Here is a 15,477-nt window from a genome sequence, read left to right as displayed (position 1 = left end):
GTAGAGCACAGCTTGGCTTGCGGTATGGTAGTGTAATGTGTGACTTGTGTGGTAGAGCACAGCTTGGCTTGCGGTATGGTAGTGTAATGTGTGTCTTGTGTGGTAGAGCACAGCTTGGCTTGCGGTATGGCGGTGTAATGTGTGTCTTGTGTGGTAGAGCACAGCTTGGCTTGCGGTATTGCGGTGTAATGTGTGTCTTGTGTGGTAGGGCACAGCTTGGCTTGTGGTATTGCGGTGTAATGTGTGTCTTGTGTGGTAGGGCACAGCTTGGCTTGTGGTATTGCGGTGTAATGTGTGTCTTGTGTGGTAGGGCACAGCTTGGCTTGTGGTATTGTGGTGTGTAATGTGTGGCTTGTGTGGTAGAGCACAGCTTGGCTTGCGGTATTGCGGTGTAATGTGTGTCTTGTGTGGTAGGGCACAGCTTGGCTTGTGGTATTGCGGTGTAATGTGTGTCTTGTGTGGTAGAGCACAGCTTGGCTTGTGGTATGGCGGTGTAATGTGTGGCTTGTGTGGTAGAGCACAGCTTGGCTTGTGGTATCGTGGTGTAATGTGTGTCTTGTGTGGTAGGGCACAGCTTGGCTTGTGGTATCGTGGTGTAATGTGTGTCTTGTGTGGTAGGGCACAGCTTGGCTTGTGGTATCGTGGTGTAATGTGTGTCTTGTGTGGTAGAGCACAGCTGGGCTTGCGGTATGGCGGTGTAATGTGTGTCTTGTGTGGTAGAGCACAGCTTGGCTTGTGGTATTGTGGTGTGTAATGTGTGGCTTGTGTGGTAGAGCACAGCTTGGCTTGTGGTATGGCGGTGTAATGTGTGTCTTGTGTGGTAGAGCACAGCTTGGCTTGTGGTATTGTGGTGTGTAATGTGTGGCTTGTGTGGTAGAGCACAGCTTGGCTTGTGGTATTGTGGTGTAATGTGTGGCTTGTGTGGTAGGGCACAGCTTGGCTTGTGGTATGGTGGTGTAATGTGTGTCTTGTGTGGTAGAGCACAGCTTGGCTTGTGGTGTTGCGGTGTAATGTGTGACTTGTGTGGTAGAGCACAGCTTGGCTTGTGGTATTGCGGTGTAATGTGTGTCTTGTGTGGTAGGGCACAGCTTGGCTTGTGGTATGGTGGTGTAATGTGTGTCTTGTGTGGTAGAGCACAGCTTGGCTTGTGGTGTTGCGGTGTAATGTGTGACTTGTGTGGTAGGGCACAGCTTGGCTTGTGGTATGGCGGTGTAATGTATGGCTTGTGTGGTAGAGCATAGCTTGGCTTGTGGTATTGTGGTGTAATGTGTGTCTTGTGTGGTAGAGCACAGCTTAGCTTGTGGTATTACGGTGTAATGTGTGTCTTGTGTGGTAGGGCACAGCTTGGCTTGTGGTATGGTGGTGTAATGTGTGTCTTGTGTGGTAGAGCACAGCTTGGCTTGCGGTATGGTAGTGTAATGTGTGTCTTGTGTGGTAGAGCACAGCTTGGCTTGCGGTATGGCGGTGTAATGTGTGTCTTGTCTGGTAGGGCGCAGCTTGGCTTGTGGTATTGCGGTGTAATGTGTGTCTTGTGTGGTAGGGCACAGCTTGGCTTGTGGTATGGTAGTGTAATGTGTGCCTTGTGTGGTAGAGCACAGCTTGGCTTGTGGTATTGCGGTGTAATGTGTGTCTTGTGCGGTAGAGCACAGCTTGGCTTGTGGTATGGCGGTGTAATGTGTGGCTTGTGTGGTAGAGCACAGCTTGGCTTGCGGTATTGTGGTGTAATGTGTGGCTTGTGTGGTAGGGCACAGCTTGGCTTGTGGTATTGTGGTGTGTAATGTGTGGCTTGTGTGGTAGAGCACAGCTTGGCTTGCGGTATGGCGGTGTAATGTGTGTCTTGTGTGGTAGAGCACAGCTTGGCTTGTGGTATTGCGGTGTAATGTGTGGCTTGTGTGGTAGGGCACAGCTTGGCTTGTGGTATTGCGGTGTAATGTGTGTCTTGTGTGGTAGAGCACAGCTTGGCTTGTGGTATTGCGGTGTAATGTGTGTCTTGTGTGGTAGAGCACAGCTTGGCTTGTGGTATTGTGGTGTAGTGTGTGTCTTGTGTGGTAGGGCACAGCTTGGCTTGTGGTATGGCGGTGTAATGTGTGGCTTGTGTGGTAGAGCACAGCTTGGCTTGCGGTATTGTGGTGTAATGTGTGGCTTGTGTGGTAGAGCACAGCTTGGCTTGCGGTATTGTGGTGTAATGTGTGTCTTGTGTGGTAGAGCACAGCTTGGCTTGTGGTATGGCGGTGTAATGTGTGGCTTGTGTGGTAGAGCACAGCTTGGCTTGCGGTATTGTGGTGTAATGTGTGGCTTGTGTGGTAGGGCACAGCTTGGCTTGTGGTATTGTGGTGTGTAATGTGTGGCTTGTGTGGTAGAGCACAGCTTGGCTTGCGGTATGGCGGTGTAATGTGTGTCTTGTGTGGTAGAGCACAGCTTGGCTTGTGGTATTGCGGTGTAATGTGTGGCTTGTGTGGTAGGGCACAGCTTGGCTTGTGGTATTGCGGTGTAATGTGTGTCTTGTGTGGTAGAGCACAGCTTGGCTTGTGGTATGGCGGTGTAATGTGTGGCTTGTGTGGTAGAGCACAGCTTGGCTTGTGGTATCGTGGTGTAATGTGTGTCTTGTGTGGTAGGGCACAGCTTGGCTTGTGGTATCGTGGTGTAATGTGTGTCTTGTGTGGTAGGGCACAGCTTGGCTTGTGGTATCGTGGTGTAATGTGTGTCTTGTGTGGTAGAGCACAGCTGGGCTTGCGGTATGGCGGTGTAATGTGTGTCTTGTGTGGTAGAGCACAGCTTGGCTTGTGGTATTGTGGTGTGTAATGTGTGGCTTGTGTGGTAGAGCACAGCTTGGCTTGTGGTATGGCGGTGTAATGTGTGGCTTGTGTGGTAGAGCACAGCTTGGCTTGTGGTATTGTGGTGTAATGTGTGGCTTGTGTGGTAGAGCACAGCTTGGCTTGTGGTATGGCTGTGTAATGTGTGTCTTGTGTGGTAGAGCACAGCTTGGCTTGTAGTATTGCGGTGTAATGTGTGTCTTGTGTGGTAGAGCACAGCTTGGCTTGTGGTGTTGCGGTGTAATGTGTGACTTGTGTGGTAGAGCACAGCTTGGCTTGCGGTATTGCGGTGTAATGTGTGACTTGTGTGGTAGAGCACAGCTTGGCTTGCGGTATTGCGGTGTAATGTGTGGCTTGTGTGGTAGAGCACAGCTTGGCTTGTGGTGTTGCGGTGTAATGTGTGACTTGTGTGGTAGAGCACAGCTTGGCTTGTGGTGTTGCGGTGTAATGTGTGACTTGTGTGGTAGAGCACAGCTTGGCTTGCGGTATGGTAGTGTAATGTGTGACTTGTGTGGTAGAGCACAGCTTGGCTTGCGGTATGGTAGTGTAATGTGTGTCTTGTGTGGTAGAGCACAGCTTGGCTTGTGGTATTGTGGTGTAATGTGTGCCTTGTGTGGTAGAGCACAGCTTGGCTTGTGGTATTGTGGTGTAATGTGTGACTTGTGTGGTAGAGCACAGCTTGGCTTGCGGTATGGTAGTGTAATGTGTGACTTGTGTGGTAGAGCACAGCTTGGCTTGCGGTATGGTAGTGTAATGTGTGTCTTGTGTGGTAGAGCACAGCTTGGCTTGTGGTATTGTGGTGTAATGTGTGCCTTGTGTGGTAGAGCACAGCTTGGCTTGCGGTATGGTAGTGTAATGTGTGTCTTGTGTGGTAGAGCACAGCTTGGCTTGCGGTATGGCGGTGTAATGTGTGTCTTGTGTGGTAGAGCACAGCTTGGCTTGCGGTATTGCGGTGTAATGTGTGTCTTGTGTGGTAGGGCACAGCTTGGCTTGTGGTATTGCGGTGTAATGTGTGTCTTGTGTGGTAGAGCACAGCTTGGCTTGTGGTATTGCGGTGTAATGTGTGTCTTGTGTGGTAGAGCACAGCTGGGCTTGTGGTATTGCGGTGTAATGTGTGGCTTGTGTGGTAGAGCACAGCTTGGCTTGTGGTATTGTGGTGTGTAATGTGTGGCTTGTGTGGTAGAGCACAGCTTGGCTTGCGGTATTGCGGTGTAATGTGTGACTTGTGTGGTAGAGCACAGCTTGGCTTGTGGTATGGTAGTGTAATGTGTGGCTTGTCTGGTAGGGCGCAGCTTGGCTTGTGGTATGGTAGTGTAATGTGTGGCTTGTGTGGTAGAGCACAGCTTGGCTTGTGGAATTGCGGTGTAATGTGTGTCTTGTGTGGTAGAGCACAGCTTGGCTTGTGGTATTGCGGTGTAATGTGTGTCTTGTGTGGTAGAGCACAGCTTGGCTTGTGGTATTGCGGTGTAATGTGTGTCTTGTGTGGTAGAGCGCAGCTTGGCTTGTGGTATGGCGGTGTAATGTGTGTCTTGTGTGGTAGAGCACAGCTTGGCTTGTGGTATGGCGGTGTAATGTGTGTCTTGTGTGGTAGAGCACAGCTTGGCTTGTGGTATGGTGGTGTAATGTGTGGCTTGTGTGGGTAGAGCACAGCTTGGCTTGTGGTATGGTGGTGTAATGTGTGGCTTGTGTGGTAGAGCACAGCTTGGCTTGTGGTATGGTGGTGTAATGTGTGGCTTGTGTGGTAGAGCACAGCTTGGCTTGTGGTATTGCGGTGTAATGTGTGGCTTGTGTGGTAGGGCACAGCTTGGCTTGTGGTATGGTAGTGTAATGTGTGTCTTGTCTGGTAGGGCGCAGCTTGGCTTGTGGTATTGCGGTGTAATGTGTGTCTTGTGTGGTAGAGCACAGCTTGGCTTGTGGTATGGCGGTGTAATGTGTGTCTTGTGTGGTAGAGCACAGCTTGGCTTGTGGTGTTGCGGTGTAATGTGTGGCTTGTGTGGTAGAGCACAGCTTGGCTTGTGGTATTGCGGTATAATGTGTGGCTTGTGTGGTAGAGCACAGCTTGGATTGCGGTATTGTGGTGTAATGTGTGGCTTGTGTGGTAGAGCACAGCTTGGCTTGTAATATAGCAGTGTAATGTGTGGCTTGTGTGGTAGAGCACAGCTTGGCTTGCGGTATTGTGGTTTAATGTGTGTCTTGTGTGGTAGAGCACAGCTTGGCTTGTAATATGGCGGTGTAATGTGTGGCTTGTGGTATTGCGGTGTAATGTGTGTCTTGTGTGGTAGAGCACAGCTTGGCTTGCGGTATTGCGGTGTAAAGTGTGTCTTGTGTGGTAGAGCACAGCTTGGCTTGTGGTATTGCGGTGTAATGTGTGTCTTGTGTGGTAGAGCACAGCTTGGCTTGTAATATGGCGGTGTAATGTGTGGCTTGTGGTATTGCGGTGTAATGTGTGTCTTGTGTGGTAGAGCACAGCTTGGCTTGTGGTATTGTGGTGTAATGTGTGTCTTGTGTGGTAGAGCACAGCTTGGCTTGAGGTATTGCGGTGTAATGTATGTCTTGTGTGGGAGAGCACAGCTTGGCTTGTGGTATAGTTGTGTAATGTGTGTCTTGTGTAGTAGAGCACAGCTTGGCTTGTGGTATGGTAGTGTAATGTGTGTCTTGTGTGGTAGAGCCCAGCTTGGCTTGTGGTATTGTGGTGTAATGTGTGGCTTGTGTGGTAGAGCACAGCTTGGCTTGTAATATGGCAGTGTAATGTGTGGCTTGTGTGGTAGAGCACAGCTTGGCTTGCGGTATTGTGGTTTAATGTGTGTCTTGTGTGGTAGAGCACAGCTTGGCTTGTAATATGGCGGTGTAATGTGTGGCTTGTGGTATTGCGGTGTAATGTGTGGCTTGTGTGGTAGAGCACAGCTTGGCTTGCGGTATTGTGGTATAATGTGTGGCTTGTGTGGTAGAGCACAGCTTGGCTTGTAATATGGCAGTGTAATGTGTGGCTTGTGTGGTAGAGCACAGCTTGGCTTGCGGTATTGTGGTGTAATGTGTGGCTTGTGTGGTAGAGCACAGCTTGGCTTGTAATATGGCAGTGTAATGTGTGGCTTGTGTGGTAGAGCACATCTTGGCTTGTGGTATGGCGGTGTAATGTGTGGCTTGTGTGGTAGAGCACAGCTTGGCTTGTGGTATGGTGGTGTAATGTGTGTCTTGTGTGGTAGAGCACAGCTTGGCTTGTGGTATTGCGGTGTAATGTGTGGCTTGTGTGGTAGAGAACAGCTTGGGTTGTGGTATTGCGGTGTAATGTCTGTCTTGTGTGGTAGAGCACAGCTTGGCTTTCGGTATTGCGGTGTAATGTGTGGCTTGTGTGGTAGAGAACAGCTTGGCTTGTGGTATGGCGGTGTAATGTGTGGCTTGTGTGGTAGAGCACAGCTTGGCTTGTGGTATGGCTGTGTAATGTGTGGCTTGTGTGGTAGAGCACAGCTTGGCTTGTGGTATGGCGGTGTAATGTGTGGCTTGTGTGGTAGAGCACAGCTTGGCTTGTGGTATGGCGGTGTAATGTGTGGCTTGTGTGGTAGGGCACAGCTTGGCTTGTGGTATTGCGGTGTAATGTGTGTCTTGTGTGGTAGAGCACAGCTTGGCTTGTGGTATAGTTGTGTAATGTGTGTCTTGTGTGGTAGAGCACAGCTTGGCTTGTGGTATTGCAGTGTAATGTGTGTCTTGTGTGGTAGAGCACAGCTTGGCTTGTGGTATGGCGGTGTAATGTGTGTCTTGTGTGGTAGAGCACAGCTTGGCTTGTGGTATAGTTGTGTAATGTGTGTCTTGTGTGGTAGAGCACAGCTTGGCTTGTGGTATTGCGGTGTAATGTGTGTCTTGTGTGGTAGAGCACAGCTTGGCTTTTGGTATTGCGGTGTAATGTGTGGCTTGTGTGGTAGAGAACAGCTTGGCTTGTGGTATGGCGGTGTAATGTGTGGCTTGTGTGGTAGAGCACAGCTTGGCTTGTGGTATTGCGGTGTAATGTGTGTCTTGTGTGGTAGAGCACAGCTTGGCTTGTGGTATGGTAGTGTATTGTGTGTCTTGTGTGGTAGAGCACAGCTTGGCTTGTGGTATTGTGGTGTAATGTGTGGCTTGTGTGGTAGAGCACAGCTTGGCATGCGGTATTGCGGTGTAATGTGTGTCTTGTGCGGGTAGAGCACAGCTTGGCTTGTGGTATTGCAGTGTAATGTGTGTCTTGTGTGGTAGAGCACAGCTTGGCTAGTGGTATTGCAGTGTAATGTGTGTCTTGTGTGGTAGAGCACAGCTTGGCTTGTGGTATGGCGGTGTAATGTGTGTCTTGTGTGGTAGAGCACAGCTTGGCTTGTGGTATGGCGGTGTAATGTGTGTCTTGTGTGGTAGAGCACAGCTTGGCTTGTGGTATGGCGGTGTAATGTGTGTCTTGTGTGGTAGAGCACAGCTTGGCTTGTGGTATTGCGGTGTAATGTGTGTCTTGTGTGGTAGAGCACAGCTTGGCTTTTGGTATTGCGGTGTAATGTGTGTCTTGTGTGGTAGAGCACAGCTTGGCTTGTGGTATGGCTGTGTAATGTGTGGCTTGTGTGGTAGAGCACAGCTTGGCTTGTGGTATGGCGGTGTAATGTGTGGCTTGTGTGGTAGAGCACAGCTTGGCTTGTGGTATGGCGGTGTAATGTGTGGCTTGTGTGGTAGGGCACAGCTTGGCTTGTGGTATTGCGGTGTAATGTGTGTCTTGTGTGGTAGAGCACAGCTTGGCTTTTGGTATTGCGGTGTAATGTGTGTCTTGTGTGGTAGAGCACAGCTTGGCTTGTGGTATGGCTGTGTAATGTATGGCTTGTGTGGTAGAGCACAGCTTGGCTTGTGGTATTGTGGTGTAATGTGTGTCTTGTGTGGTAGAGCACAGCTTGGCTTGTGGTATGGCGGTGTAATGTGTGTCTTGTGTGGTAGAGCACAGCTTGGCTTGTGGTATGGCGGTGTAATGTGTGTCTTGTGTGGTAGAGCACAGCTTGGCTTGCGGTATTGCGGTGTAATGTGTGTCTTGTGCGGGTAGAGCACAGCTTGGCTTGTGGTATTGCGGTGTAATGTGTGTCTTGTGTGGTAGAGCACAGCTTGGCTTGTGGTATTGCAGTGTAATGTGTGTCTTGTGTGGTAGAGCACAGCTTGGCTTGTGGTATGGCGGTGTAATGTGTGTCTTGTGTGGTAGAGCACAGCTTGGCTTGTGGTATAGTTGTGTAATGTGTGTCTTGTGTGGTAGAGCACAGCTTGGCTTGTGGTATTGCGGTGTAATGTGTGTCTTGTGTGGTAGAGCACAGCTTGGCTTGAGGTATTGCGGTGTAATGTGTGTCTTGTGTGGTAGAGCACAGCTGGGCTTGTGGTATGGCGTTGTAATGTGTGGCTTGTGTGGTAGAGCACAGCTTGGCTTGCGGTATGGTAGTGTAATGTGTGGCTTGTGTGGTAGAGCACAGCTTGGCTTGCGGTATGGTAGTGTAATGTGTGGCTTGTGTGGTAGAGCACAGCTTGGCTTGTGGTATGGTGGTGTAATGTGTGGCTTGTGTGGTAGAGCACAGCTTGGCTTGTGGTATGGCGGTGTAATGTGTGGCTTGTGTGGTAGAGCACAGCTTGGCTTGTGGTATTGCGGTGTAATGTGTGTCTTGTGTGGTAGAGCACAGCTTGGCTTGTGGTATTGCGGTGTAATGTGTGGCTTGTGTGGTAGAGCACAGCTTGGCTTGTGGTATTGCGGTGTAATGTGTGTCTTGTGTGGTAGAGCACAGCTTGGCTTGTGGTATAGTTGTGTAATGTGTGTCTTGTGTGGTAGAGCACAGCTTGGCTTGTGGTATAGTTGTGTAATGTGTGTCTTGTGTGGTAGAGCACAGCTTGGCTTGTGGTATGGCGGTGTAATGTGTGTCTTGTGTGGTAGAGCACAGCTTGGCTTGCGGTATTGCGGTGTAATGTGTGTCTTGTGCGGGTAGAGCACAGCTTGGCTTGTGGTATTGCGGTGTAATGTGTGTCTTGTGTGGTAGAGCACAGCTTGGCTTGTGGTATGGCGGTGTAATGTATGGCTTGTGTGGTAGAGCACAGCTTGGCTTGTGGTATGGTGGTGTAATGTGTGCCTTGTGTGGTTGGGCACAGCTTGGCTTGTGGTATGGTGGTGTAATGTGTGCCTTGTGTAGTAGAGCACAGCTTGGCTTGTGGTATTGCGGTGTAATGTGTGGCTTGTGTGGTAGAGCACAGCTTGGCTTGTGGTATGGCGGTGTAATGTGTGTCTTGTGTGGTAGAGCACAGCTTGGCTTGTGGTATAGTTGTGTAATGTGTGTCTTGTATGGTAGAGCACAGCTTGGCTTGTGGTATGGCGGTGTAATGTGTGTCTTGTGTGGTAGAGCACAGCTTGGCTTGTGGTATTGCGGTGTAATGTGTGGCTTGTGTGGTAGAGCACAGCTTGGCTTGTGGTATGGCGGTGTAATGTGTGGCTTGTGTGGTAGAGCACAGCTTGGCTTGTGGTATTGCGGTGTAATGTGTGTCTTGTGTGGTAGAGCACAGCTTGGCTTGTGGTATTGCGGTGTAATGTGTGGCTTGTGTGGTAGAGCACAGCTTGGCTTGTGGTATTGCGGTGTAATGTGTGTCTTTTGTGGTAGAGCACAGCTTGGCTTGTGGTATAGTTGTGTAATGTGTGTCTTGTGTGGTAGAGCACAGCTTGGCTTGTGGTATAGTTGTGTAATGTGTGTCTTGTGTGGTAGAGCACAGCTTGGCTTGTGGTATGGCTGTGTAATGTGTGGCTTGTGTGGTAGAGCACAGCTTGGCTTGTGGTATGGTGGTGTAATGTGTGGCTTGTGTGGTAGAGCACAGCTTGGCTTGTGGTATAGTTGTGTAATGTGTGGCTTGTGTGGTAGAGCACAGCTTTGCTTGTGGTATGGCTGTGTAATGTGTGGCTTGTGTGGTAGAGCACAGCTTGGCTTGTGGTATAGTTGTGTAATGTGTGTCTTGTGTGGTAGAGCACAGCTTGGCTTGTGGTATAGTTGTGTAATGTGTGTCTTGTGTGGTAGAGCACAGCTTGGCTTGTGGTATGGCTGTGTAATGTGTGGCTTGTGTGGTAGAGCACAGCTTGGCTTGTGGTATGGTGGTGTAATGTGTGGCTTGTGTGGTAGAGCACAGCTTGGCTTGTGGTATTGCGGTGTAATGTGTGGCTTGTGTGGTAGAGCACAGCTTGGCTTGTGGTATAGTTGTGTAATGTGTGGCTTGTGTGGTAGAGCACAGCTTGGCTTGTGGTATGGCTGTGTAATGTGTGGCTTGTGTGGTAGAGCACAGCTTGGCTTGTGGTATGGCGGTGTAATGTGTGGCTTGTGTGGTAGAGCACAGCTTGGCTTGTGGTATAGTTGTGTAATGTGTGGCTTGTGTGGTAGAGCACAGCTTGGCTTGTGTTATGGCTGTGTAATGTGTGGCTTGTGTGGTAGAGCACAGCTTGGCTTGTGGTATGGCGGTGTAATGTGTGGCTTGTGTGGTAGAGCACAGCTTGGCTTGTGGTATGGCGGTGTAATGTGTGGCTTGTGTGGTAGAGCACAGCTTGGCTTGTGGTATTGCGGTGTAATGTGTGTCTTGTGTGGTAGAGCACAGCTTGGCTTGTGGTATAGTTGTGTAATGTGTGGCTTGTGTGGTAGAGCACAGCTTGGCTTGTGGTATGGCTGTGTAATGTGTGGCTTGTGTGGTAGAGCACAGCTTGGCTTGTGGTATGGCGGTGTAATGTGTGGCTTGTGTGGTAGAGCACAGCTTGGCTTGTGGTATAGTTGTGTAATGTGTGGCTTGTGTGGTAGAGCACAGCTTGGCTTGTGGTATGGCGGTGTAATGTGTGTCTTGTGCGGTAGGGCACAGCTTGGCTTGTGGTATGGCTGTGTAATGTGTGGCTTGTGTGGTAGAGCACAGCTTGGCTTGTGGTATGGCGGTGTAATGTGTGGCTTGTGTGGTAGAGCACAGCTTGGCTTGTGGTATGGCGGTGTAATGTGTGGCTTGTGTGGTAGAGCACAGCTTGGCTTGTGGTATTGCGGTGTAATGTGTGGCTTGTGTGGTAGAGCACAGCTTGGCTTGTGGTATTGTGGTGTAATGTGTGGCTTGTGTGGTAGAGCACAGCTTGGCTTGTGGTATAGTTGTGTAATGTGTGGCTTGTGTGGTAGAGCACAGCTTGGCTTGTGGTATGGCTGTGTAATGTGTGGCTTGTGTGGTAGAGCACAGCTTGGCTTGTGGTATGGCGGTGTAATGTGTGGCTTGTGTGGTAGAGCACAGCTTGGCTTGTGGTATGGCGGTGTAATGTGTGGCTTGTGTGGTAGAGCACAGCTTGGCTTGTGGTATTGCGGTGTAATGTGTGGCTTGTGTGGTAGAGCACAGCTTGGCTTGTGGTATTGTGGTGTAATGTGTGGCTTGTGTGGTAGAGCACAGCTTGGCTTGTGGTATAGTTGTGTAATGTGTGGCTTGTGTGGTAGAGCACAGCTTGGCTTGTGGTATGGCTGTGTAATGTGTGGCTTGTGTGGTAGAGCACAGCTTGGCTTGTGGTATTGTGGTGTAATGTGTGGCTTGTGTGGTAGAGCACAGCTTGGCTTGTGGTATAGTTGTGTAATGTGTGGCTTGTGTGGTAGAGCACAGCTTGGCTTGTGGTATGGCTGTGTAATGTGTGGCTTGTGTGGTAGAGCACAGCTTGGCTTGTGGTATGGCGGTGTAATGTGTGGCTTGTGTGGTAGAGCACAGCTTGGCTTGTGGTATAGTTGTGTAATGTGTGGCTTGTGTGGTAGAGCACAGCTTGGCTTGTGGTATGGCTGTGTAATGTGTGGCTTGTGTGGTAGAGCACAGCTTGGCTTGTGGTATGGCGGTGTAATGTGTGGCTTGTGTGGTAGAGCACAGCTTGGCTTGTGGTATGGCGGTGTAATGTGTGGCTTGTGTGGTAGAGCACAGCTTGGCTTGTGGTATTGCGGTGTAATGTGTGTCTTGTGTGGTAGAGCACAGCTTGGCTTGTGGTATAGTTGTGTAATGTGTGGCTTGTGTGGTAGAGCACAGCTTGGCTTGTGGTATGGCTGTGTAATGTGTGGCTTGTGTGGTAGAGCACAGCTTGGCTTGTGGTATGGCGGTGTAATGTGTGGCTTGTGTGGTAGAGCACAGCTTGGCTTGTGGTATAGTTGTGTAATGTGTGGCTTGTGTGGTAGAGCACAGCTTGGCTTGTGGTATGGCGGTGTAATGTGTGTCTTGTGCGGTAGGGCACAGCTTGGCTTGTGGTATGGCTGTGTAATGTGTGGCTTGTGTGGTAGAGCACAGCTTGGCTTGTGGTATGGCGGTGTAATGTGTGGCTTGTGTGGTAGAGCACAGCTTGGCTTGTGGTATGGCGGTGTAATGTGTGGCTTGTGTGGTAGAGCACAGCTTGGCTTGTGGTATTGCGGTGTAATGTGTGGCTTGTGTGGTAGAGCACAGCTTGGCTTGTGGTATTGTGGTGTAATGTGTGGCTTGTGTGGTAGAGCACAGCTTGGCTTGTGGTATAGTTGTGTAATGTGTGGCTTGTGTGGTAGAGCACAGCTTGGCTTGTGGTATGGCTGTGTAATGTGTGGCTTGTGTGGTAGAGCACAGCTTGGCTTGTGGTATGGCGGTGTAATGTGTGGCTTGTGTGGTAGAGCACAGCTTGGCTTGTGGTATGGCGGTGTAATGTGTGTCTTGTGTGGTAGAGCACAGCTTGGCTTGTGGTATTGCGGTGTAATGTGTGGCTTGTGTGGTAGAGCACAGCTTGGCTTGTGGTATTGCGGTGTAATGTGTGGCTTGTGTGGTAGAGCACAGCTTGGCTTGCATAATGGGGCAGAACCTGTGATTGGGCCCATTGAGGGATCATTGCAGTCTGTCACTGTGCGGTCGTATGTCGTGTACAATCCATGGACAGACAGGTGAGGCGTTGGCTCCGCTAATGTTCTGATCTCCTTATAGGGGGGTGACTGGATCCCCGGATCTGAGGGAGCAGAGAAGCGACACAGAATCCACTGAGCGGATGAGCATTAATAGCTACAAAATAGATTCCAAGAAGAGCACTCCGAACACATCCAGGTAACTCTGATCATTATGTCCTGATTCTTCCCGTCATCAGTGTAGGGTAGTGATGTCCGAACACATCCAGGTAACTCTGTAATCATTATGTCCTGATTCTTCCCGTCATCCGTGTAGGGTAGTGATGTGCGAACACATCCAGGTAACTCTCTGGTCATTATGTCCTGATTCTGCCCATCATCAGTGTAGGGTAGTGATGTGCGAACACATCCAGGTAACTCTGTAATCATTATGTTCTGATTCTGCCCATCATCCGTGTAGGGTAGTGATGTCCGAACACATCCAGGTAACTCTGATCATTATGTCCTGATTCTTCCCGTCATCAGTGTAGGGTAGTGATGTCCGAACACATCCAGGTAACTCTGATCATTATGTTCTGATTCTGCCCATCATCAGTGTAGGGTAGTGATGTGCGAACACATCCAGGTAACTCTGTAATCATTCTGTCCTGATTCTTCCCGTCATCAGTGTAGGGTAGTGATGTCCGAACACATCCAGGTAACTCTGTAATCATTATGTCCTGACTCTTCCCGTCATCAGTGTAGGGTAGTGATGTCCGAACACATCCAGGTAACTCTGATCATTATGTCCTGATTCTTCCCATCATCAGTGTAGGGTAGTGATGTCCGAACACATCCAGGTAACTCTGATCATTATGTCCTGATTCTGCCCATCATCCGTGTAGGGTAGTGATGTCCGAACACATCCAGGTAACTCTGTAATCATTATGTCCTGATTCTTCCCGTCATCTGTGTAGGGTAGTGATGTCCGAACACATCCGGGTAACTCTGTGATCATTATGTCCTGATTCTTCCCCTCATCAGTGTAGGGTAGTGATGTCCGAACACATCCGGGTAACTCTGTAATCATTATGTCCTGACTCTGCCCATCATCAGTGTAGGGTAGTGATGTCCGAACACATCCAGGTAACTCTGTAATCATTATGTCCTGATTCTGCCCGTCATCAGTGTAGGGTAGTGATGTCCGAACACATCCAGGTAACTCTGTAATCATTATGTCCTGACTCTGCCCATCATCAGTGTAGGGTAGTGATGTGCGAACACATCCAGGTAACTCTGTAATCATTATGTCCTGACTCTTCCCGTCATCCGTGTAGGGTAGTGATGTGCGAACACATCCAGGTAACTCTGATCATTATGTCCTGATTCTTCCCGTCATCAGTGTAGGGTAGTGATGTCCGAACACATCCAGGTAACTCTGTAATCATTATGTCCTGACTCTTCCCGTCATCCGTGTAGGGTAGTGATGTGCGAACACATCCAGGTAACTCTGTAATCATTATGTCCTGACTCTTCCCGTCATCCGTGTAGGGTAGTGATGTGCGAACACATCCAGGTAACTCTGTAATCATTATGTCCTGATTCTTCCCCTCATCCGTGTAGGGTAGTGATGTCCGAACACATCCAGGTAACTCTGTAATCATTATGTCCTGACTCTTCCCGTCATCCGTGTAGGGTAGTGATGTGCGAACACATCCAGGTAACTCTGATCATTATGTCCTGATTCTTCCCGTCATCAGTGTAGGGTAGTGATGTCCGAACACATCCAGGTAACTCTGTAATCATTATGTCCTGACTCTTCCCGTCATCCGTGTAGGGTAGTGATGTGCGAACACATCCAGGTAACTCTGTAATCATTATGTCCTGACTCTTCCCGTCATCCGTGTAGGGTAGTGATGTCCGAACACATCCATGTAACTCTGTAATCATTATGTCCTGACTCTTCCCGTCATCCGTGTAGGGTAGTGATGTGCGAACACATCCAGGTAACTCTGTAATCATTATGTCCTGATTCTTCCCATCATCAGTGTAGGGTAGTGATGTCCGAACACATCCAGGTAACTCTGATCATTATGTCCTGATTCTTCCCATCATCAGTGTAGGGTAGTGATGTGCGAACACATCCGGGTAACTCTGTAATCATTATGTCCTGATTCTTCCCATCATCAGTGTAGGGTAGTGATGTGCGAACACATCCAGGTAACTCTGATCATTATGTCCTGACTCTGCCCATCATCAGTGTAGGGTAGTGATGTCCGAACACATCCAGGTAACTCTGTAATCATTATGTCCTGACTCTTCCCGTCATCCGTGTAGGGTAGTGATGTGCGAACACATCCAGGTAACTCTGATCATTATGTCCTGATTCTTCCCGTCATCAGTGTAGGGTAGTGATGTGCGAACACATCCGGGTAACTCTGTAATCATTATGTCCTGACTCTGCCCATCATCAGTGTAGGGTAGTGATGTCCGAACACATCCAGGTAACTCTGTAATCATTATGTCCTGACTCTGCCCATCATCAGTGTAGGGTAGTGATGTCCGAACACATCCAGGTAACTCTGATCATTATGTCCTGATTCTTCCCATCATCAGTGTAGGGTAGTGATGTCCGAACACATCCAGGTAACTCTGATCATTATGTCCTGATTCTGCCCATCATCCGTGTAGGGTAGTGATGTCCGAACACATCCGGGTAACTCTGTGATCATTATGTCCTGATTCTTCCCCTCATCAGTGTAGGGTAGTGATGTCCGAACACATCCGGGTAACTCTGTAATCATTATGTCCTGACTCTGCCCATCATCAGT

At 49.4% G+C, this 15,477-nt stretch overlaps 1 protein-coding gene across 3 annotated transcripts in view; it reads left to right on the top strand.

Moving 5' to 3' along the window:
• SYTL4 (synaptotagmin like 4) overlaps positions 1-15,477 on the top strand; it is a 358,613-nt gene that overhangs the window by 147,318 nt on the left and 195,818 nt on the right. For all 3 annotated transcript variants that reach the window (XM_068249964.1, XM_068249962.1, XM_068249963.1), the window contains one exon: positions 12,750-12,866. In XM_068249964.1, coding sequence (XP_068106065.1) covers positions 12,750-12,866 — 117 coding nt within the window. The remainder of the gene's footprint in view (positions 1-12,749; positions 12,867-15,477) is intronic.

This window comes from Hyperolius riggenbachi, chromosome 8, assembly GCF_040937935.1.
Source record: "Hyperolius riggenbachi isolate aHypRig1 chromosome 8, aHypRig1.pri, whole genome shotgun sequence".
NCBI classification, from domain to species: Eukaryota; Metazoa; Chordata; class Amphibia; order Anura; family Hyperoliidae; genus Hyperolius; species Hyperolius riggenbachi.
The sequence above is the reverse complement of the archived record's forward strand: the minus strand, read 5'-3'. Positions and strand labels throughout refer to the sequence as shown.